This window comes from Branchiostoma lanceolatum, chromosome 1, assembly GCF_035083965.1.
Source record: "Branchiostoma lanceolatum isolate klBraLanc5 chromosome 1, klBraLanc5.hap2, whole genome shotgun sequence".
NCBI classification, from domain to species: Eukaryota; Metazoa; Chordata; class Leptocardii; order Amphioxiformes; family Branchiostomatidae; genus Branchiostoma; species Branchiostoma lanceolatum.
Genome location: NC_089722.1, coordinates 30,301,706 through 30,326,197, shown reverse-complemented (window position 1 = coordinate 30,326,197; position 24,492 = coordinate 30,301,706). Strand labels below are relative to the sequence as shown.

Genomic DNA, 24,492 nt, shown 5'->3' with positions numbered 1-24,492 from the left:
GGCTTTAAAAGCCAAAGAACAATAAAGATATACTACGTTACAACTGCACATATTCACATACCCGCATACAAGTTTACAGTTACTGATAAAAGATAGTGAGCGCTATCTGAAATGTCTGATTTTAAGACTTTATTCAGTCGTTTGATTTATTTACTTTATGTCGCATTTTACGACGATGTCTATAAACCTTCATCAACATACTGGTATACCCTTTGTAGCCCACACATACCAGGTACAGGGTGAGTATAGGACGCGCTATAGGGTGGAGCATTAGGGGCCACCATAACACCAATCAACATGCTCTAAAACCTCTGCCACAAGGGTAAGTCTTCTCCTCTAATTTTCTCCTTATGTACCTGACATCTTTTACGACCTGTACAACTTAAGCTTCATATTATCTGCAAAAGAAGCTAATATATATAAACCAACAAGTATAGATTTTCTTGAGGGCAGATATCGGATTTGACATTTGTTCCTAGCTTCAAAATAGCAACAGGATAACAACAATGACTAAAAAGGTTACAGACAACAAAATGAAATTTCGATGTTGAAAAATTTCATGTTTGATAGATTTTGTAGAGATCTATCAACAATTTGATGAACATGCTAAATGGTTTAGTGGGGTTCTTCTTATGAACTAACCACAACATTGAGGTTTATTCTGTGGTATCATGTAGGAAATATAATCAATCTGTAAAGAATCATTGTGAATTGTAAGCTTAAGATTTGAACTATTTGTGAATTGGGTGAATTTTTTTCTCAAAAACGCAAAGAAATATAAGATCTATTAAAGTAAGAGTCAGGCACAAAAGTTTAACTACAGGGACAACATACTTTCTGCATATGTATATTGTTCTCTGCTCAATATTTCAATAAGACCTTGTATGTATTTATAAAGGAGACACTGAGAGTAGAAGTCCGCTCCATAAAAGGTCTGCCTGGTCTAATAGAATTCTGTTCCCGTCTACTTGGAGTCCTGCCCAACACAAAATAGACCTACATGTACTTGTGAAAAGGATCAACAAGTATCTATGTTGAACTCTTATTCGTATTCGCAGCGTGCAACGTCCGTTCCAAGATTAGCATGTAATTTTAGAATGGTTACCGGGAAAAGGCCCATTCTAAACGTGTTGCTCCTACAATCACCATTTCTGGGAACAGTTCTGTTCGAAAAAATCACATTTTCTAAAGCCTGTGTTTGTCTTGACAGTGCACTAGAAAATTTGCTACCATGTTATAAAGAGACTAACAGTACAACAGAATGTATCTCTTGGGTGAACAATCCTACCACTCCACAAAAGTTGATATATTTGTAAACTTCCACTTTTTACAGCTATCTATGTGAAATATAGCTGCCTGCTTCTTATAAATGGTAATTAGAGCACATCAAACCTTATCAAGCCATAAAAGTAGAGGTCCATGTAAACACAAATAAATCTACTCCCTTTAAGGAACTAAACCAAAGACTCACTAATGGCTCCATGTACTATCAAATGTCAAATCAGTGGATATACTAATGACAGGTTTGTGAGTTTATACATGTACAAGTGGATATGCTCCTTTCTATGTGTTTACGTCCTGGAAAAATATGATTTTGGGATTTTTCATTATTCATCAATGAATGAGTACTACACTCTTACCTGTTCTGTTGAAGTGGAGTCCTCAGCATCTACTGTTGCCTCAGAAGCTAAAAAAAAAAACAGATTTGTATAGTTTTCTCTTTTCAGAATTCAGACTAAAGTAGTAAGTGGTTTTGGTACATGTAAGAACTAACACATAAGAACTACAAGATGTGTAAATAAACACTGTCAGAGTGGTACAAACACTAGATAAGTGGGGCCTTACATGGAGTGCCAGCTGAGATACAGCTATCAAGCTAAAAGCCTTGTGTTGTCATGACGCAAAAGAAAAGTGCAAACGAAAAACTTGATTTGGTCATTAAAGACGTTCTAATAGTGGAAATCTAGCTTGATAAAGCTTAAACCTTCAAGGCATGTATTGAATTTAAAGCTTTTTTAAGTGTGGCATTGCATAACAAGTGTCCACCAGGAGAGCTGCCTTGGAAACTCTCCGAGGACAACTGTTGTACGTCATTCTACAGTTTATATGAGCAGCCAAACAGGGCTGTGAGTAGTGACGTTAATGGCAAGCCTTCTTGGGATTCCATACATTTGAAACGATAGCCTTTCAAGATTTTTCATGCCGCGTCCAACTAAGAAAACTACGAAGCTTGCATGTTCAAGAGAATATGAGAAGATTAGCAGAGATAAATATGGATGGCTTACTGTTGGAATCTTCCGGAGTCATTTCGGCTTTGCCGTCTTCACTGGTGGTCCCTTCATTGCGATCTTCGTCAGCTGCAGAGGAATTTACAAGACCGTCTTGAGATTCTTCTGAAGTCTCCTGTGGTGAAACATCATCCTTAAGGTCCTCTTGTGGGTCATCTTCTTCAATCTCTTCATCATCTTTGTTCTCAGATTCCATTGTTTGCTCTTCCCCAACCTCTTCCTCGATACCAGCAAGTTCGTCTTCGTCTAGGATCATAACAGATTCCATGTCTTGTTCACTGGTTTCTTCCTCCGCTTCTGCATCCTGTATAATCTGGTCGCCCGCTTGGTTTGTTTTCTTATCTCTGTTTACGCCGCTTATGGTTGTGCCTGCTTCCAAAGTATGTGATTGGGTTGTATATACACAAGGTGGAGATTTATTGTCCTCTTGTACATTTGCGTCTGCATCTGCGGTTGTCGATATGTTGTCGTCGGTATTTTCAGCATCGGTGTCCACCAGTAAGTCCAGGTCTGCTTCTGTGTCAGACAATTCCTCTGTATACTCCTTGGTTTCAAATTTCTGTTCTGAATCAGCATCTTCACCAGCAGACTCTGTGTCTTTCTCTACTTTTTCATCAGCATCTGAAATCACATCTTTGTCATCATCTGCAGCATCCTTGATGTCTTTCTCCTCTTCTGTATCATCTGAAGCATCTTGATCACCTGCTGTTTCAGTCACATCATCCTTACCAGCCTCGCTGTCCCCACTCTTCACCCTGGCTCTGGGTAAGCTGTTCAGAGTGTCCTCGTCGATCTTGATCTTCCTGACTCCTGACGACTTTCCGAAGAACAGTTTGTCCCACTTGTTGCCGGCGGAGGCTGGTTCTTCATCAGAGTCATTCTTCTCATCATCAACAGGGGGTGCTTCATCTTCCACAGGTGCAGTTTCCTCCTCGCTGATAGAGGGCGTTTCTGTGTCCTCTTCTTCTTGAGCAGAGTCTTTGTCTTCCTGTCCGTCCAATCTAAAGACACGGTGACGTTTGGGTTTGTCTTTTAGCAACCCCTCCCAACTTTTCCCCTTCTTTGATTTTGCCAGGCTGACAGACAAGCTTGATTCCTTGGTTGTCAAATTGGGGGCATTTACTTTCACGCGTTGCTTCTTATCCTTAAGGGACATTTTGCTGTCATGAGACGTGTCTTTCTCAGGCTGTTGGCTGCTCTCCTTTTCTGCTGTTTTTTCTGCCGATGGCTTCAACTTTACAGACAACGTTGACTCTTTGACAGGTGTCACATTGCCAGCATTCTTTTTCACAGCTTGTTTCTTCTTTTCAACAGAGGCTACATCATCTTGTGGCTTTTCTGCTACAGCATTTGATTCCTGGCTGTTCTCTTCCTCTACTGGCTTGTCCGACTTCAACTTAACAGACAACTTTGATTCCTTCACAGGCGTCACATTGCCGGCATTCTTTTTCACTGCTCTTTTCTTGTCTGCCTTTTCATCACTTGACTTTTCCTTGTCAGCACTTGATATCTCCAACTGTAGTTTGTTCCCCTTTGTTGGCTTTTCTGACTTCACATTTTGTACAGATTTTGAAGAAGCACTCGTTTCTTTGGATGAAGCCTTCTCTGCCTTGTCAAGGGTCGGCACAGTGCCTTTTTCCTTATCAGACTCTTTACTGTTACTGTTCCTTCTTCCAAACGGATTAGACTTGTCAACAAACGCTTCCCATTTATTCCCAAGACTAGCCACCTTACCCTCTGAAATGTTCTTCATGTCTTTCCTGTATGATGTACTTTTCTTAGACGTTGTCCCATTTTCCAGTTTGCCGGCGGCTTCAGGTAGCTTGCCGACCTCTTTACCTGTCTTTGGTTTCCCCAGAGACGGGGCAGGCTTGCGGCTATCTTTTACACTTCCTACTGCGGTGGCTTGTTTGACAGTTAACCCTGTGGGTTGCCCTAATGAGAAAACAAGCAAGCATTAATCTTAACATCCTGTTGGTTGACTGGCCACTCAAGTTTAAAATGTAGCCTGTCTCAGATACTTACTAGAGCTGTCTCTAGGTCTCCACTTTATCTGTTATTGCTAAAACTTGGATTCTGCATACATTTCTTATTAAATTTTTGACAATTTAATTTTCTTCTCCAAGATTTAGTTTATTAAGTTAGCTATAAAATTCTCTTTCCAAAGGTCTTTATGTAACATAGTATTTGACTTATCATATAAATCAAACGCCATGTTACATGGAGAAGAACTTTATTGCGCGACAATTGTAACCGGTACAATGTATGGCAATTTGTAGATACAGAACAATCGACTATTTCTTAAATATTCAACAATTTCAAAGAACTTATCTATAACATGAATAACAATCGATGTAATGATGTGCATTCAATGGTTTAAACATGAAGAGCATTGCATCCATTCCCTTTTGGAAAGAGAATTTCAGAGCTAACTTAATAAAGTACATCTCTAGTAACAGCTTAGACAAATAAGGTCGTAGGTGTTTTCTGTAGATGTAGATGGACCATGTAGCTGATCCACTTATCTGCTGTCCTTGATGTATTTACAGCAATCATGGCTTTTATAGCATGTTGTTTTAGAGCCATCAGCCAGACAGAAGTTATCAAGATAAACCAGAAAACTAAGGGTAACAGAAAGGCTTGCCAAAGATTATGGTTCCTTCAAAACTATGTACACCAATTAGTGAACATCCTAGGGTTATCAAATTACATCAGATGTGTGTGTTTTTTATAGCCACAATGCCACCTGGCAGATTTAAACTAAACTGCGTACAATAGAGTGATTGTGTACACTTTATAGAGGTTCTACCAGTGTTCTCGCCAGCCTGAAATTTTTACCCGTCATTTCAATTTTCCTGTCGGGAAGAACATATCGAGCGCCGAAGGCGCGAGGCGTCGCGCCGGAGGCGTGACCATCCTAGGGGGGTCCGGGGGTATTCTCCCCCGGAAAATTTTGGAATCTAGACCCTCTGAAACACTATTTCCTGCATTTTGAGGGGCACATTTCTTGGTAGAATAAGCTTAGTTTAATGACATCTCTTTCGGTGAAAAATTACACAAGGGTTTCAGGCTTAATTTTGGGGGGAGGCGTGCCGTCGATCATCGCGGTAAGATCGAATGTTCACACACAAGCTACATTTCTATGTTGTATACAATCGACAAAGAAAAGAAAATCAAGCACAACAAAACTTCATTACGTATCTACGTCCTACAAAAAATACACACAGAATAAGTCGGCAAAATTAAAATTTTTCAACACTTGTCCCGTATGCTCCCTGTAATTATTGAACATAATGAGGAATTTGACACCCTACTTTGAGAAGAACGCCATAAAGACGTCCATTTTTTCCCCCATGTTTTCCACGGTTAATTTCTCCGGTAACTGCACTGAATGTCTTCAAAAGTTGTCGATTCAAGCCTTCCAACAGCCGCTTCGTCGTGCGATCCTTGCGATCCCGCCATTCCTCTAACATCTCGCAAATTCACGCTTAGCTGAAATCACGCGAGTAGCGAGACTCGCATGTCATTGGTCGGTATTTCTTGACGCGACGGAGACGAGCACTGTGATTGGTGGAATAGAATATCTGACGCCTGTTTACCATTTCTTACGGGAAGAAAGCGCATTCAACTCAGCCGCCGCGGCTTGAAACTTTAATAATGTTTTACAGATTACAGAAAGCCTAGCTATAGGAATATTTCTGAATTTTTAGGCTTCTTTGATAACAATAACTGACGGTTAACCGAGAGGGACAAAACAGAAATAAACGTCAGCCCGATGCGACCAGCCAAAACTGTGGGGAGGGCGGCACATGACGCCGAGTTTTCGGCGGCCACCAAATATCCACCACGGCGCTCTTTGTCGCCGGTGGGCATTTGAAATGATCTAGATCGCCCTCGTCGCGAACTTCCGGTGATCCTCTGGAGTTTTTGCAAAATTCTAAACTCTTTACACACCGATATTTGTCCATTAAAAATGACGGGTTGGGCAAAAATTTTGTCCGTCATGAGCGACAAAAACCCGTCAAATGACGGGAGGACGGGTGCTGGCTAGAACACTGGGTTCTACTAATTGATTTAACAAAATGATTGGACAGAAGTCTATATACTTTAGCATACAGTACACCTCTTAGCACATTGCTTTGCCACAGAAAATACTTGCTTTAGAATACACAATTTTGGGATCCTTAGTTCTCCGACATTTCTAAGGAAAAAAAGTTTGCAAGAGAACATAATGAAAACATAGGGCTGTGAGGAAAACTTACAATTGACTACATTCACTAAAGTCTTCCTGAAACTTTGAAAGGCTTCCCCTTCTTAGGCTCTGTTTTTATTATGTTGAAATTCTAGTTCAGTTTTTATTATCATCTGAGAATCAACACATTGTGACCTTAGGCCACATCAATTTTATTTGTTAATTCTCAGATTTTTTCTGAGGTGAAGATAAGGGTTTACATAACATAAAGAATAAGAGGATTATTCAAGTTTCAGCTTTGTATGGCTCATTTTATGCAATGCACCCCTTTCTTTGATCTAGTAACTATAATTTCAGTAACAAAATCACCATTTGCCATGTAATATATGGATTGATATTGAGAAATAGTTTTAATAAATGAAAAATTATAACTTAAGATAAAATGTAACCACACTATTTGGTGGAGTTTGAACAACTGAACAAATAGTAAAATCGTGAGTGAAAATTTGTGAATGGGAATAGTGACCAATTTTTTTTTCAAAATGGGAAAAACAGGACAGGCTATTCCGAGAAGCAAGAAATGAAATTGGTGTGGCCTTATTATATATATCATAGGCTTATACATGTACATTGATTCCTGGGATTTCAATTAACACAAAGACCATAGAATACATACAAAAACCAAACATATTCAAGTAAAATTATCCCGTGTAACAATGATCTTTTAGAGTTTGTGTAAATAACTGTTAACAAATCTGTATGGGTCACTGATTTTGGACACCAATAACATGCACAAGTTGAGTGACTTCATTTATATTCAGCACCACAACTAAGATCAACGTAATAAAGATATGGTACATAAAAATGACTTGTAATTGTATAACTCACCATTTTTCCTCGCAGTTCGCAAGGCCTGTCGAATCTTCTTCCTCTCATCATAGTCAGCACACACCAGCAGCTATTGAAGATAATAAAGGGAGAGATAGTGAGCTCAAAATCAAACACGAGGAAGTGATAATTAGCAAACTACATGTATCATACACAACAAAATTGTAAAGCATATAGAGTGCAAACTACCCAAGAAGACCACTTGGGGGACCAATAACATCTGGTCTATGTGGCCAGGTGGTTACTATTAGTGGTGCGTACCTAAACCCGAGTTTAGGTTTAGGTTCGGACCCGAGTCCAGAGGTTTAGATTCAGGTTCGGATTTGAAAGTCCGTACTTGAACCAATGACTTGTGAGCAGAAGAAGTTGGCTAACTTAATTCTTAAGACTACATGTATTATCAAAGACTTCAGTTAATTTGTGCTGAACTAGAATTGTGATGTACTGCTTACTAATATTGTTGAAACTTACAGTAACTATAGATAGGATTCTTAATAATTAATACTTGTGTCAATGGGAAAAATCATCTAAGGGACCACCAAGATTAGGTAGAGGTGGTCACTTGTACAGGTTTGGCTGTAGTTTGATTCTAAGTACTGGAAGTAGACATACCATGTACTGAAGGTCTTCTTCTGTCTTGGATGACAAGTCTTCCTCACCACTCTCTTGAACTTCGTCAACTTTAGTGGAAGATGCATCAGAATCCCCATTGGTCAATCCGTTAGTTTGAACTTCGGGAATTTCCTGAGCACATTCCATGGCTTCTGTTTCAACTGGGTTCTCTAAGACTTCCTCAGCTTGCAGTGAATCACTCTGGGTGGTTGACTTCTCACCTTGGGCTAAAACAGGTTAATAAATGGGTTAAAGTAATGCACAATGCATTGCAAAAAGTTTATGTTTATATCTAATTAGTATCGACTTCAAAGGTTTGGCAGCATACACCTAGATCCGAAATACAGAATGATGTATCTATCTACTCAATTATTCAGCAAACAAAAAATACTGGCTTTAGAAATAGTAGTGTGTTCCTTTTATGTTTGACCTTACATTGACCTTGTAACATTCTAGACCTGTAAACAAGCTGCTGTGTTCCCTTACAAATCGCATCAAATCTCCCAATTAAAGTTCACTTTGATAGGGAATATACTGAAAGCTACACAGAATCCTTTTAGGTTTGTCCAACCAGAGTGCACCATTTAGTAATCAGGTTATATAAACAGGGTATCAGAGAGTGTTTGTCTGAGAAATAGGCTAATGATATCTCTGACATCAAGGACTCACTTTCACAGGTTTATTATTACATATACTTGTATCCCACAGCTTTCATTAAAACATTTACAGTATCACGATACAGTTCGAAGTTTACCTTACGTTCATCTAAATTGGGAAAGAGGGGCGCTGTGCCCTCTTGTTTCAGCCCAGCGCCCCCTTGTCGAATTCAGATTTTAGCTTAGAACCCGGCCGTCTTTCCTCAGCCAATCAGGAGCGTGCATTTCTTGTGACTAAATCCACATAGTGTGGCCTCCCAAGGGGTAGGGGTGTTCTAAGTAACGAATAAATTGACTAAGTTGGAGACGCCCACCAGTAGGTGAAGTTCCATCAACCTGATTGGATAAAATTGTGGGCGTCTCCAACTTAGTCAATTTATTCGTTACTTAGTACACCCCTACCCCTTGGGAGACCACCAGGGCCTGACCCAGAAAGGTGCCAGTTTTTGTTTTCTTATAATTACCAGTAACACACAAGGCTGGTCCCACCACCACAGAGGTGCCAGATAATTTGTCACGGTCTGGTCAAGAAGGCTCTACATTTCAATTTCTTCCTCTTGTATTTCACCTCAAACACCTTAAGGTCAACAAAAATGCATGTCCTTTTTAATATATGTATTTATATTATTTGCTTCGGAAAGACAATCGGGTTCTAAAATAGTTAGATCCCGAGATCTGGGTGTCTTAGTGGATTTGGTACTGCTCCGCCCACCCTCGGGAGTTTGTTGGCATCCCTCGGGCTTCGCCCTCGGGGAACCAACAACTCCTCGGGTGGGCGGAGCAGTACCAAATCCACTAAGAAACCCATATCTCGGGATCTAACTATTACTTAATCCCCAGCATTCGAATTCAGACTTCCCTCAGCGATTAATTCTTCCATAAATACATAGAATTCGCTACCTCGCCTGTGTGTACTCTCTTGTTTAATTTTTCTAGAAAAACCCCTGCGTTTGAACATTGACCTACTTACTTTAAACACATATATGAAATGTTACGATAAGGTAAATCAACCTCCAGTTGTTGTTTTGAATAAAAACACGGGCTTACTTTAGAACAGCAAAGACACCAGTAAACCTGTCTGACTACCATATCTTTGACACACACCATCTGAATAGGTGATGATTCACAGTGTAGGTGTAGCTATATCTAGACAAGCACATTAAGTTCACACCCAGTACAAGTATTTAACTCTCTGGCCCACTTATGGTCTTTTGCTTGTTTGATATAAAAGTTAGGAGTTGAGTTTCTAGTAAACTTACTTTCCAAAGTTTTCTTCATCTGTGTACTGATGACTTAAAGGAGTAACAGAACAAGGCTCCTTAAGAAACAAGTTGTTTATCAACACAGTCTTGTTTTTACAGTTCATTGCACAAACCTTGCCACAGGGTTCTACAAACTACGTACATAAAGCAATCCCTTTACCATTGACAGCAGCAAGGTCTTTCCTGTCGCAGCTCAGTCTCCGAACGGCTCTGATTCTTGCTCGCAACCGTCGCTTTTCTTCCACATCTGACGTCTCCTTTACCTGCGGAAGATCGGTGAAACTGATTGACTCAAAGGAATGGCTCTCGACAGTTCAACTGCCACCTCCCTCTACTTACCCCACAGATAATGAAGTTAGTGCCCTTTACTTAGAAGGGAGTCCACCCTTCATGAGTGGGAGGGGAGGTTCATAATTAGTGGGTTGGTGATAATAGGTGGGAGGGAAAGATCATTATTAAGTGGTAATGGGTATATGGACTGACAAAACTACATGTATTACATGTACACATACTTTCTTAGTAGTTTAGTAGTACCCTACAGGTTAGCAGTTTTTATTATTTCATGAACTTTTAAAGGGGAAAGACGTGTCCACTGTAACTTAAACATATAACCCCCTGTCTAGGAAATGTATCCTTAAAACAAGGGTCCTCTTACTACTAAAATATGATATTTAACACCTGTATCAAGCTGCTGACCATACATTACCCTTCATACTTTGGACCAGACCAAAAAGGATCGTTGAGGGAGTTTTTTTCTCCATAATATTGGTATGTAGGTTTTAATACAATTACAAAAAGGCCTAATCACGTTTTTTACCAAATCTTCTGCATGTTTTTCTCTTACAAACTTTTGCGTAAAAAAATATCTCTTTACTTTCCTCCATGTGTAGATAATTCTGTTCTTCAGTTTTCACATGCACCCCTACAATGCTTGATGGTCTATCCCTGATGTTGAGTATCAGTATCAATTTGCCTGCCCCAACCCCAGCTGTATCCCATCTAGGCCTCAGTGGAGACAACTATATGTGTCGGGACTCGGGTCAGGTTAGAGTGCTCTTCATTTGTAAGCCACTGTCTTACCCTGAAAGTAGCCAGTGCTGTTCAAGGCTCTTTACAATTACAAACAGGGATTTTCTGAATGCCAAATATTCTATATATGGAACCACTTTTCACTCCATACCAAGGGAGTGAAATAGTGTTTGGGGAAAGGAAAGGAAAGTCATCTCGAACCAGTTTAGCTCAAATGAACCCAATGAACAGATGAGCTTATCTTCCACTGGTCGTGACAGACAATATGTACAGTATTTACAGGTTCATTGTACCGGGGAAATTCCCCTAGCTCTTTTCGACAAGCACAATGAACAGTGGACCGCAGTTTAACGTCTCGTCCTTAGGACTGCGACCCTTTCCGGTAGCGTGTATGTCAGGTGAGCGACACAGCCGGGATCGAACCCGGGGCTTCTAGTTCCAGAGGCAAGATCGCTAACCACTGGACTACGCACGCTACCTCGCCTGGTGGCTTGGGGGGCTTGTATGTCTGCCTGTCCATCTGCATGTCTGTCTGTCTGTGTGTGTGTCTATGTGTCTGTGTGTGTGTCTATGTGTCTGTGTGTGTCTGACTATCTGTGTGTGTGTCTGTCCGTCTGTCAGTCTCTGTATCTGTGTGTGTAATTTACACACACAGATACAGAGACTGACAGACAGACACACAGACAGACACACCACTGTAATTAACAATATACATATCTGTCATTCTGTGGGACTGGAAGGGCTGCAAAGCAATCATGAGATGGGGGTGAAGTCTGCCATCTCTGATTGCCTTGCTCCAGTTGTGGCACCCCGAGTAATGGAAAAAGGAAACATGACGCAGATCACAGGCAGACACCTTTAAATTGTAAAAGACGTGTATGTAACAAACACTGTACATCATCCCTCACCATTCTAAGCAGAACGGCTTCATCTTCAATGTCTTCTATTGAAGGATGTCTTCCACGTCTGGAAGTCTCGCTGGAAGAACTTGACTTTCTCCTGCTCTTCTGAGTGGGACTGACTGGCAGCCGAGAGCTCTCCCCAACGTCTTGGCTGTTTTTCCGGGGACTTGGCTTCTCCTGGCTTTTCTGCCGTTCAAGAACCTAATGATGACAAAAAGCAGGAAAAGACGTTGTATACATATTTTTGATATACTCCTTGTGCCTCAGACTATCAGACTTAACATTCGACTTGCCTTATCTGTACATAGATAGAGAATACAACACAGCGTATTTCGTATCACCCGAGGTACTAGCCTGACCGTGGGTCGGATTGCCCTCACAGCCATAAAATACAGACCAGTCCAGAATATCCGTATATATATGACCCACGTATGACATAAACAGTATTTACATGTAATATATTTTTGACACCTGAGCTGCAGCCTACCAATTTACATATGTTTGAACAGGCCTTGTGAGATTTTCATGGGACCGCACATATGACATATACTTTACGTTTGGGACCGCATTGTTAGCAGCGACACCTAGCTGCAGTGTGGAATACTGTAGTACCAGTCAGCACTTCCCTGAGGAAGGTAACAAATGGTCAACGAAACTTTGGCTGTTAATTGTATAGATATTATAGATCCTGGTTGTGAATAAATAAGTCCAGTGAGTTTCCAACCTGATGAAATTATTCACAGACCTTGTGAGAGCTGCTGCTACCTCCAGGTGTCTTCCTCCCCTCTGCCTCTGCGCTCCTACAGGCCACAAGATGGCCGCTGTTTCTCCTCACTGGCTGCCGGCCCCCGCTCGTGCTTCCCTTTCTGGAAGCCAATCCGGTGACGGTTCCAGAAGAATGCGTGCGATCTGAACTAGCCCTTCTTCCGCCACTTGGTCTCCGAGCACGCGACTTATCTACTTCTTCAGTTTCACCTTCAAAAGATAAACAATAAGTACAATAAATAATATTAAACAACAGTAAAGTAAATGCAATAAGTTATAACCTGAAATGATCTTGAGATTTTGGTTCAGTCTCAGTTTGATATCTACAGCATTAACAGTCTGAAAAGTTAGATTTCAAGTACAAGTGATCACCTCTAAATAAAGACCACCTGGCCAATGTGACCTCTTTTTGGTGGTCCCTTTGATTTTTCCCATTGACAAAAGTATTAGGATATTGTCTATAGTGACCACCTGTGAACATAGACCAGATTTCATTGGTCCTGAGTGGTCTTCTTAAGCAGGTTTCATCCGAATAACGATAATCATAATCATAAGAATAACGATACTCACCTGGAAGGCTGCAAAATGATTAGCATGTATCAAGAAAAATGTGATTGTTGTTAATGTTTAATCCTATTCCATTTGTTTCAAAAAAAATTGACTCCAAGCTTTTGTCCCACTTGTAGTTCAATTTACGAAAAAGACCTATGCATATGCAAACAAATCCGAGTGTTTTTCAACAACCTGTTTTCCAGATGTAAGGACCAACCATGGATTTTTCAAGCAAATACAATCTCAGGGTCAAATCACAGACTCCGAGGAAATCTCCTTCTAAGTACAGTCTATTAACTTCGAATTTGACATTAGGCCTGTGTCAGTGTGTGCCTGATTATATTTCCCAGTTTAGATTTATCAACAAAGTAAAACCTGTGGTGCAATCTGGGGTGCATGCCAGCTGCTATTGATTTTTGTCAAGCAATACATTGTATTTTATATGAGGTTTTTTACTGTAACTGTTCTTCTTGAATTAAATTGAATACAAATGCATGTCCAAATATCAGGCAGCTATAACTTAAGATGTATTAGGTTTCAAAGAAAGTATAAAAGATTCCAGAAGAATCTAGGACATGTAGGAGATGAACCACCACATGGCAAAGTTTTGGTAAAGCTCCACTCCCACTAATTTCACGCATTCTTAGAAATCAACTGGTCATTTTGTGTATTTTAGTCCATTTACTGCACATTTAGACATAACAATACCTCCTAAGCCCAGGACTTGACCTGTACTTACCTTCTGACTGCCTCTTGAGTGCCCTGATGGCCAGACGGATCTCCTTCCTCTGCCTGTAGTCTGTAGTGTCCTTCAGCTGACAGGGGAGGATAGAGAAGACAGTGATGTAAGAAATCGGCTTAGCTAGGTGTGAGGTCTGATCTCACTACATGATGGGGTCAGTCCTATTGCTTCCAGGTGCGGATATGTAGGAGGAACAGTTGGTTCAGCAACTTCAGGGGTGCTCCATGTAATAGTTAGATCCCGAGATATGGGTTTCTTAGTGGATTTGGTACTGCTCCGCCCACCCGAGGAGTTGTTGGTTCCCCGAGGGCGAAGCCCGAGGGATGCCAACAAACTCCCGAGGGTGGGCGGAGCAGTACCAAATCCACTAAGACACCCAGATCTCGGGATCTAACTATTTTAGAACCCGATTGTCTTTCCGAAGCAAATAATATAAATACATATATTAAAAAGGACATGCATTTTTGTTGACCTTAAGGTGTTTGAGGTGAAATACAAGAGGAAGAAATTGAAATGTAGAGCCTTCTTGACCAGACCGTGACAAATTATCTGGCACCTCTGTGGTGGTGGGACCAGCCTTGTGTGTTACTGGTAATTATAAGAAAACAAAAACTGGCACCTTTCTGGGTCAGGCCCTGGTGGTCTCCCAAGGGGTAGGGGTGTACTAAGTAACGAATAAATTGACTAAGTTGGAGACGCCCACAATTTTATCCAATCAGGTTGATGGAACTTCACCTACTGGTGGGCGTCTCCAACTTAGTCAATTTATTCGTTACTTAGAACACCCCTACCCCTTGGGAGGCCACACTATGTGGATTTAGTCACAAGAAATGCACGCTCCTGATTGGCTGAGGAAAGACGGCCGGGTTCTAAGTAATAGTTAGATCCCGAGATATGGGTTTCTTAGTGGATTTGGTACTGCTCCGCCCACCCGAGGAGTTGTTGGTTCCCCGAGGGCGAAGCCCGAGGGATGCCAACAAACTCCCGAGGGTGGGCGGAGCAGTACCAAATCCACTAAGACACCCAGATCTCGGGATCTAACTATTTTAGAACCCGATTGTCTTTCCGAAGCAAATAATATAAATACATATATTAAAAAGGACATGCATTTTTGTTGACCTTAAGGTGTTTGAGGTGAAATACAAGAGGAAGAAATTGAAATGTAGAGCCTTCTTGACCAGACCGTGACAAATTATCTGGCACCTCTGTGGTGGTGGGACCAGCCTTGTGTGTTACTGGTAATTATAAGAAAACAAAAACTGGCACCTTTCTGGGTCAGGCCCTGGTGGTCTCCCAAGGGGTAGGGGTGTACTAAGTAACGAATAAATTGACTAAGTTGGAGACGCCCACAATTTTATCCAATCAGGTTGATGGAACTTCACCTACTGGTGGGCGTCTCCAACTTAGTCAATTTATTCGTTACTTAGAACACCCCTACCCCTTGGGAGGCCACACTATGTGGATTTAGTCACAAGAAATGCACGCTCCTGATTGGCTGAGGAAAGACGGCCGGGTTCTAATTACCTATACAGTATCTAATAATATTTGGTATACTGTGGCTTGTAGTGTGATTTTCAAGTACATGTAGTGTGATTTTGAAAACGTACTTTGGTAAAGGTTGGAAATGAAACATGACTTTTTTGAGAATGATTTTCAAAAATGGGATCCTCGGATCGCTTTCCTCTACAATAAAAAGTCTGGTAGGTAAGACTTCAAAGGTTTGGCCCTCATACTTACGTCATCAATCGTAGGGTATCTCAGGTATCAAACACGTCTCAGAAGAAGTGTAAGTAACGGGCATCAAACGTTAACTTTGAACCAAATGACTTTTCAATCCCATGATGATCTGTTACTGTAAATGCAGAAATATTCACGGTGGTGTTATGTTCGCGATTTTCGCGGCGATGTTTCATTGCGAACTTAAAACCACGCAAACATTTTTGTCCAATACTGTAGCAGTATGTGACTATAGCGCTGCCACAAACTAAGAAAAACACCTCAAACACTCCATTTTCGCCTTTGCGCGAAACAAAAACCATGCGAACTTAAATACATTTACAGTACCATACTGTGACAGAGGACTGTGCTAAATTCAGGCAAATGTTCAAAGCCAAATGATTGCCTTTATACAAGGCGCCAGGATATTCTTCGGGGATGCAAACAGAGGGGAAGAGTGGAGATATTTCTTTTAGGATAAAGACACGAGCTGCCCCTAAGTGTTAATGGTTTACCCCTAGTCTCAGCACTGACCAGGTCAACAGCTTGGAAAGCCTTCAGGTCAGATCAAAGCTAACAGGTCTCTCTCTGGGGACTAGAGGATGCTGGGAAAGCTATTAGTGCTTCCCAAGGACAAGGAGAGATATGCTCCTCCCAGTTTGAGACCAAAGAAATTTTGTGAGAGGACGAAGAGACTCGGCAGCAAAAAACAATAGGTTTGGATACCAGGTTAAAAGAAAGTTACCTTGTAGTGCCGGTGTAAAAAGGTAGGTTATGAATTGAACTATATTCTGGGTGCCATCCTAGTTTTATAGTTTTCTGCGGCTCCAAAACTCTCCGCTACGGGTATGGGATCCGTGGAAAACTAAACTAGGATGGTACCCTGGCTATTAGGACTAGTGATCCTGTCTAAAATCTGGTGTGTCAACGTTTTGTATTAGAAACAGTCCAATTCTTCTATTACCGACACAGTGACCAAGCAAATGATACTCTTTGAGTTTGAGTCTTTCCCATCCTTTCTTGGTGATCACCAAGGCCACGTTCTTTGAGTTTGACCTTATCCAGTCAAAAATGTTAGCATGGAAGTGGAAGTTCATCTGTGTTGGTAAACATTGTGGACAAAGGACTGAACTTTACAAAAACCAACAATGGAGTGAATGTTTAGCTCCAACAGTCACTCTCTGCAAGGTAAAACAAAAAAATCTGGATCTCAAGCTAACCTTTAAAGGCCATGTACCTGTTAAGTTTAACTTTTACAGAACTCTAAAAAAAGACAGCCCATACTGATCCTTACTGTAAACAGCCACCCTGCCATGTCTAAGAATAAAATTATGGCATTATAACAAAGTAAACTAATAAGTAACTATATAAAGACTTGGTGGAAAGGCTTTTAAAATAACTGAAGAGTAAGTTGAATCAAATTTAAGAAAAATGTATGTTATTGATGATACATGTAGCTGTTTTTATTTTCTTTACAAGATTCTTCAGAGGCTGAGCTCGCAAGGAAACAAGCACCCTTGTAGAAGTCACTATTTGGCAACTGGTCAGATATTTGATAGCGCACACTTGATCTGCGTTTACTTTCACACCTCCGTGCTCCAATTAAAGTGCTATTCTTAAGTCTAGCGTTTGCAAACATGTCAACAGATACTAAAATCTTCCCTGTACTAGTGTGAAGCTCCACTAGAATAGGACCTGTGAGCAGTGAGTATCTTCTATGATAAGAAAGTAGATAATTAGGCTCTAACTTCTTCTGGATGGATACAACCTTTTCCAAGTATTTACTAGGTAAATCTGGACATATTCCAGAGAAAGATACAAATAAGGTCCAGCTCCAAGAATCTCTTTTAAGTCTTAATATTTCTAAGAATAAGCTTGAATTGCCTTACCATTTGAAGGAGTTCTTCTTCATTGTCAATGTCTTCCAATGCCTTGGTAGAGTGTCCTGCGCCGTCCCCATTGACATGAGTTTCTGTGCCGGCCTCATGTTTCTCTTTGGTCTCCATCTTGGCTCTACTAGGACTTCTGCCAATGTTGTTAATGGGTCGAGTAGTTCTGCTAATGACAGGGGCTCTGTTTTCCTTCGCTTCCTTGTCTGAAGGCCGCTTGCTCGACTTCTCATACCTTTTGGACGATGACCACGCCGTGCTCACATCCTCGCGGCAAATGACCTCGCGGATCGCAGCACGGATCTTCTTCCGCTGCGAAAGATCGGTGCAAGATTCCAGCTGTAGGGGGAAAGAAGAGAGAAGGCGGGTTTCTTAGATTTGCTTCCTAAATAGTTGCTTGAGTCAAGGGTCAACAAGAGAGTTGACTCAGCAAGCCTGCTCCAATTCCAGGTTTGAGCAGACTAAGGCTAAGTACTAATCTAACACTGTACAGACTTCGAACCCCTGAGAGTAAATTCTTTAGAGAATTTACACCATTAAACTGACATTTTACTTTTCTTCAATGAAGTGGAAATCGCCCGTGACCAAACATCTTAAGAAAACAATTAAAGAACCAGGTAAATTGAATCAGGCAGGTGCAAATAAGATTCCAAGCAGTTGGGCCATTCCTTGGCTGACATGCCTAAGACATATTTGGAACTGTGTCAATGTCGAGGAAATTGGAGGGCTGGAATCTTAATTAGGAACAGTTGCGACTGCTTGACAGGTGACAGTGACATTGAAGGTTGGTCTCTATGGTAACTAGACCTTAACATGTTGTTGTTTTGATTGAGAAATTCAGAAAGAACGTTGGAAGAGGAGAAAAAATTGGCATGGTATTGTAATGGCGACAAAGCAACATTTCTGTGACACTGACACAAGACAGTTGTACACACAGACTCAGAGTCAAACTTTTCACTCATGTCAAGGCGACATGGCACAGATTGAAGTTTTTTACCTTTGTCATGAAGGTTATGTTTTCGGTGTACCCTTTGTGCTCGTGTCTGTATGTCTGTGTGTGAACAGCATGACTCAAGAAGCTGTGGATACATTTAGATCATAATGAACGATATTTGGTAGGTGGGTAGGGGTCGGGAAAACAAAGGTCAAGTTCAATAATTGGCCTCCTACTAGTAGTCCTAGCAGCTTTATACGGTACTGCAGCGGAACTTCCGGTTTGGATGTGTGTTTTTTTTAGCAGGCTAGTAGCCAGAGCTTACAAAGACTTTTTCTCGGATATTATTCATATGTTCATCTAATACAATGTATATACTGTCACGAATATTGTACAGTCTCTTGTATACTGTGGTACCAAATTTTGTAAATAAAATATTGTCACACATGTAATAATATAAACTAAGGCAAGATTATAAGATTCACAAGTCTTGGAAATGTAGCTGGTGTATTGACAAATATGAAAATCATCATCAATCACCTTAACAAAAAAAGGGTTATATATACACTAATTAAATACAATGGTAATTAGTATCTTTGCTCTACGATATGTCACACCAAATACGCCTCAGAAGTCCAGGAAATCTCTCTATGAAGCTGGTGTATTGACAAATATAGGCATCATACCACCCAAACCTGATCCCTGGACGCCCCAGCTGACTGACATTCCTGTCATTTCTACAGAGAGGACAGCTCGGCTGGAGGGGCAAGGCCAGGCGACTCACCACCGACCTCTGTCTAAACAAGGACCCGTGTTTGCAGAATGGAGGGCAAAATAAGCCGGCAGCCACACTAGTCCCCAACCAGCCCGTCCTCCCTTTATCTAAAACTACACAGCCTGCACCTGTCTTAGAAGGTTAGTACATTTCATTAGTATTTTTGTGATCAACAAATTTTTTGTATGTCGGGATGAAAGGTTGGGGGTTACGCGAGTGCTAAGGCTTGTGATTGATCTAGGAATTCATAACCAAGTATGCGGGAGTCGACTCCTGGCCAACAACATGTCTCCCCGTACATGAACCATCTGTCGTGTGTAGCTGACATTATGGAACCCTAGACTGCTCGAAGTACATAAATGTATGTCACTTCTATTCTGGTTGAGGTGGCCTGATGAAAACTTGCGGGAACACATATGAGAAATAGAGGATCTACTTTATCTAACTCGTTGCATGTCAAAACTGCAAGCTATATTGAGAAGCATCAAAACATGGATATAAATAGGCAGAGCGAGACAGTGCTATTGGGTCTGCACTACTTCCTGGTTCTAGTACAAATTGTGCATGATAAGACTTGTGTCTTCATTCTCACAGGTCCCTCTCATCAAGCCATTTGAGGACCTCAAAGAGGAAGTCATTACCAGCATCTGCATCATTGTTGCTACTGGAAACGAAACAGCGAGAAAGTGTCATCACCTGTCACCATGGCAACGTGCGAAGCCGGCAGCGTCGCCCCGCTCCTCAAGAAGCAGATCAACCGCCACCACCGAGAGGTCCTCTTCCAGAACCTCAGCTGCCTCCTCAAAGACGAGAGCTTCAGTGACGTCCACGTCTTAGTCGAGGGGAAGAAGTATGCCGCGAACCGCAACGTGCTGGCGGCCTGCAGCGAATACCTGCAGGCGATCGTCGAGTCGGGGCTGACGAGCGAGAGACCGGACGTCGTCGAGCTGCCTGACTTAACCACCAATGAATACAAAGCTCTAAACACCCTTGTTTATGAACCTGAGATCTTCAAGGACCAGCAAGTGCCTGACCTTGTCTGTGCTTGTGAGAAGCTCCAAATTCCGGTGTGTTTGCATGCCAACACATGTGGCGCCTCGAGAAAGAAGGGTGCCCCGGTCGAGGTGGACGTCTACCCAGAGCTGCTGGCGGCGGTGAAAGACGACGTGCAGAGGATGGTCATGGCCAGGCTGCAGACCTACCGACGGCAGCGCAAGTTCTCCGACATCTGCATCCGCGTCCACCGCAGGAACTTCAAGGCGCACAAGAACGTGCTGGCTGCGGGGAGCATGTACTTTCACACCATGTTTACATGTGGAATGAAGGAGAGCGCGCAGGATGCGATAGATCTGAAGGGCGTGACGGCCGGCGGTCTCCGAGGCATCTTAGACTTCATGTACACTTCCGAGATCGCCATCAAGAGAGACAACGTGCAGGACGTGCTCGCTGTGGCCAGCTTCCTCCAGGTGAAGACCCTCCTCGACGCGTGCGCACAGTTTCTGTACATCCACCTGGACATGGAGAACTGCTGTGACGTCCTCATCATCGCGGAGGCGTACGGTCTCACAGACTTGGTCAGCACGGTGTACGACTTCATGGCAACCCACATCGACCCCCGCGACGAAGCCGGGCACATCATTCTTCACCAACTTCCACAGAAGCACCTGAATCATCTGAAGAACCTTCCGCAGCAACTGATCGCGGCTGTCTCCAGCAAGTACATCGGGAACACATCCTGGGCGGAGACGCCCGGCCTGTACTACTTCAGCCTGAAGAAGGACACGTGGGTACAGCTGACGACGTTACCAGACGAGCTACGGACCACAGAACACTTTGAAATCGCTGGAACCGGCGGCTGCATTTACATCGCAGGCGGTCGATCCTTCAACTCGCAAATGGTGACAGAAAGCAAGCCGTCTGGAAGAGTCTTTTGTTTCGACACCAAGACAGACTCGTGGTCCGAACTCGCCCCTCTGTTGATGCCGAGGTACAATTATGCCTTGACGGCATTTGACGGACACCTGTATGCCATAGGTGGGTTTGCAGCTGACAGTGGGGGGATGGTCTGCCAGAGACCAAAGGTAAACTGTGTAGAGTGCTACAACATCGAGACGGACACCTGGGAATTCGCGTGCCCCCTCCCGACGGGCGTGGTCAACCCCACGTCCACGGTGTGTCTCGGACAGATCTACCTGTCGGCGCACCCGTCGTGCTGGGATGACAAGAACCGTCGGCTGATGTGCTACGACCCCGACACCAACCAGTGGAAGACCATGAAGTACGCGGAGTGGGCGGACATGAAGTTCGAACTGTCGGGGATGCCTCTCGGAGACCTGGTCGCGGACCACAGCCACGTTTACGTGGTGGGACAGCAGAAAATCGCCACGTACAACGTCATATCGGGCGAGTGGACAGACTGCATAACGCTCCCGCCTAACGGAGCGGCCCAGTCGAGAAACGTGAAGCGCGTCCCCAGGGCGATGGGAGGGAAGATCATCAACTTCTGCGACAGAGGCGTGGTCTTGAGCTACAACATCAAGAAGAACCAATGGGAAAGACTCTCAGCTTTCCCCGGAGGAATGAATGAAAGCAGTGCAATCATCCGTACATGCACCCTCACTGCAAAACCACTCAAGGCAGTCAAGACATCAAGAGTTTACTGAACTGATAGCTTAGTTTAAGTACATGATACTACCATTTCTTTTATTTCTAAGCTTGGCAAAGGAGAGAGACATTGTGAATCAGCAGTTTAAACTTTGATGGTACGGTTCAGTTACCTTTAATTTTTATTTTTATTTGAACTTCAGTTGAAAGGAACGAGAATTTGGGAATATACAGAGTTTGAATGCATTTTCTTACTGCATAATGCCAGAAAATTGAAAGTCAAGGTTGGATTGAAATGTTTACCCAAACCATGGGTTTATGGCGGAGAAAAATGACTTAAGGCTTGTTTTACAAATACATATTGACTTCCTGATTGATTGATAGCGGCATATAATTATAGAATCATAAAATGTTACTTGGAGCCCTTATAAGTCTGTACACAACCTTAAAGGGTCCTGCCACTGTAAAAGCAAGTCTCGCTCGCTGTACTTCAAAAACACTTGAAATGGGTATGAAATAGCCTGAATTCAATCAAGCCTCCTGTGACCGCTCGCCGCCCTGTAACCGCCTCGCAACCCACGGGGAGGAGCGAGAAACCCCTGGACAGCTGGAGTTTGCGTTATACAGACTAGGTATGAAATACTGGAACAATACATAGAAAATCAGAAAACAGAATTCATATAGTTTGCTTAGAATTAAAACAGAACATGTTTTGCTTTCGCACATGTCGGTAAGAGGAATTTTGTGTGGATGGATGCATATGAAGGATGCCAGTCTTTGTAACTATGCAAGCGAACTACACTTAGGCTAATCCTTTAAGGCATGTTAATTATCTACCTTTACCCCAAAGAACCCCAAAGAACAAAGAGTCATTGTTCCTCCAGGTACATAGTCTTCAGGTGAAGAACGGGGTCTTGTGGTTGACTCATAAGGCAAGAATGCCGAGCTGTGAAAACACAGCTTGGGCCAGCTGGCTTTTTACATACATGTATCTGCTATCACAAGCTGAGCTCCCTCCTGGGACAGAAATTTCTTTGTGGGGACAGGAAAAAATGTCACCCCTTCCGTCCAAAAAATCTGAACTTCATGACATGAAATTGATGAAAAGATGTTTTGATAATGAAAGGACGGATTCAACAGCGAAAATGAACAATAGGGTCTCCAAAACAATACCGGGACGAACAAATTCTAAGCTAGTGAATGGGTCAGATACAATATGAAATGGTGCTGTACAGTTTGAATGATTAAGAAAAGGAGAAAGGAAACTGGTAACTGACATGGAACAGAGAAATAATGAAATATAATTTATAAGTTGCAATGGAAAGCCCAAAATACAGTTTTCACTGTTTATGTTAATCTTTTTGGTTTTCCATTCTAGTTATGAAAGTAACTAAGTTTTATTTGGGAAAAGTATCTAAAAAGATTGACATGTATGTATGACATGTTGACATGTATGTAATATGTTGTCATCTTTGCTGTGCAATATACAGTTTGGCAAATTAATGTTTTCAAAGATTTGAGTGTGTGACATTCATTTTCGATTAAACATCATGTATTTCTTAGTCTGCATACATCTTCTCGTTTATATGAACTCAAGATGAAGTATATGAGGATATAGCTGTCCATAAATAGATCTAGTATATCCCTCACAGTTACATCACTATATTTATATAAAACAGATGCAGGGGTCCAGACTTACTTTTTGACTTAGGAGCACTGTGCTCCCAACCCCAAAAAATTAGGCGCACCAGCAAAAATTTAGGCGCACCACAATAAAAAAGATTTGGGCACAAGGAAGTTTCTTGGACACACCAAGTAATACTCCTATAAATTAATTTCAATAAGCTGAAATAATGTATTTCGAATCGATAGATTATAAAAGAAAAAACATAATCCAGCTAAGTTAAAGACCTACATGTACATTGATAGGTGATTCAAAGAAATCGGCCCACTGATTAACTACTACCTATAAATGTAGGCACACAGTATATCACCCATTGCACTTTCAAACAATAGCTTCGATCCGTGTCCTAGGCCCTCACATAGCAAAATTGTAAGCAGACCATCATGCAATCTGTGTTGTCACAGCAACCTCATTACCGAAATAGCACTTATGACCTCCAGGTGAGTTTAAGTACACACTGAGGCTTTTGTTTGAGATAAGCACAAAAGGAGAAGACAAAGGAACACACAATGGGAGACTCCATTTCTGAGGTACACAGAACTGAAGAAGACTTACAACCAAATGGGGCCTGGTGAAAGACAAGTGCCAACCTGCTAGGCCATTTCCACTTGTGTCTGTGAACTGTACTCCTGGGGTCAACTCGCTCGAGTGTTCAAATATGAGGTGCACATGGGATTGTGTGAGTGGTTTGTGACTGGCAGTCAGCCAGTTGAGAGGCAGTAACACCTATGAGGTATTGCTACTACTGTAAATGATGACATTTTCGTGGTGGTTCAATGTTCAAGATTTTCAAGGGGACCTCTTTTCTGCAAACTTAAAACCACCAAAAAAATGCTTGTTCTGGCTTCTGCCCACTAGTACCACCGTATTTCAACCGTGACCTCAAAACCATTGCCAACAAGTTTCATTTTCTCCATACCGCCAAATTAAGTCTCTGCGAACATAAAAGCATTAACAGTACTCTCTTCAAGCAAACAAACATTGGGATGGTAAATCATAATA

General features: G+C 42.0%; 2 protein-coding genes across 5 annotated transcripts in view; one reads left to right on the top strand and one right to left on the bottom strand.

Annotated features, from left to right (window-relative positions):
• LOC136448143 (cytospin-A-like) overlaps positions 1-24,492 on the bottom strand; it is a 71,847-nt gene that overhangs the window by 45,954 nt on the left and 1,401 nt on the right. For all 4 annotated transcript variants that reach the window (XM_066447312.1, XM_066447337.1, XM_066447328.1 and 1 more), the window contains exons 2-10: positions 17,494-17,832; positions 13,886-13,961; positions 12,575-12,804; positions 11,836-12,030; positions 10,059-10,161; positions 7,981-8,207; positions 7,369-7,438; positions 2,286-4,223; positions 1,641-1,687 (exon numbers count right to left, since the gene is read on the bottom strand). In XM_066447312.1, the coding sequence (XP_066303409.1) occupies positions 1,641-1,687; positions 2,286-4,223; positions 7,369-7,438; positions 7,981-8,207; positions 10,059-10,161; positions 11,836-12,030; positions 12,575-12,804; positions 13,886-13,961; positions 17,494-17,832 (3,225 nt within the window). The remainder of the gene's footprint in view (positions 1-1,640; positions 1,688-2,285; positions 4,224-7,368; positions 7,439-7,980; positions 8,208-10,058; positions 10,162-11,835; positions 12,031-12,574; positions 12,805-13,885; positions 13,962-17,493; positions 17,833-24,492) is intronic.
• Positions 200-23,368, top strand: LOC136448167 (kelch-like protein 42). The gene is made up of 3 exons (XM_066447348.1): positions 200-322; positions 19,171-19,342; positions 19,797-23,368. Exon 3 carries the CDS (start codon positions 19,907-19,909, stop codon positions 21,863-21,865), a length of 1,959 nt encoding a protein of 652 aa, XP_066303445.1. The 5' UTR covers positions 200-322; positions 19,171-19,342; positions 19,797-19,906; the 3' UTR covers positions 21,866-23,368.

What these genes read in the sequence shown, in the direction of transcription:
- LOC136448167 (XM_066447348.1), top strand. Translation starts at nt 19,907, where the DNA reads ATGGCAACGTGCGAAGCCGGCAGCGTCGCCCCGCTCCTCAAGAAGCAG.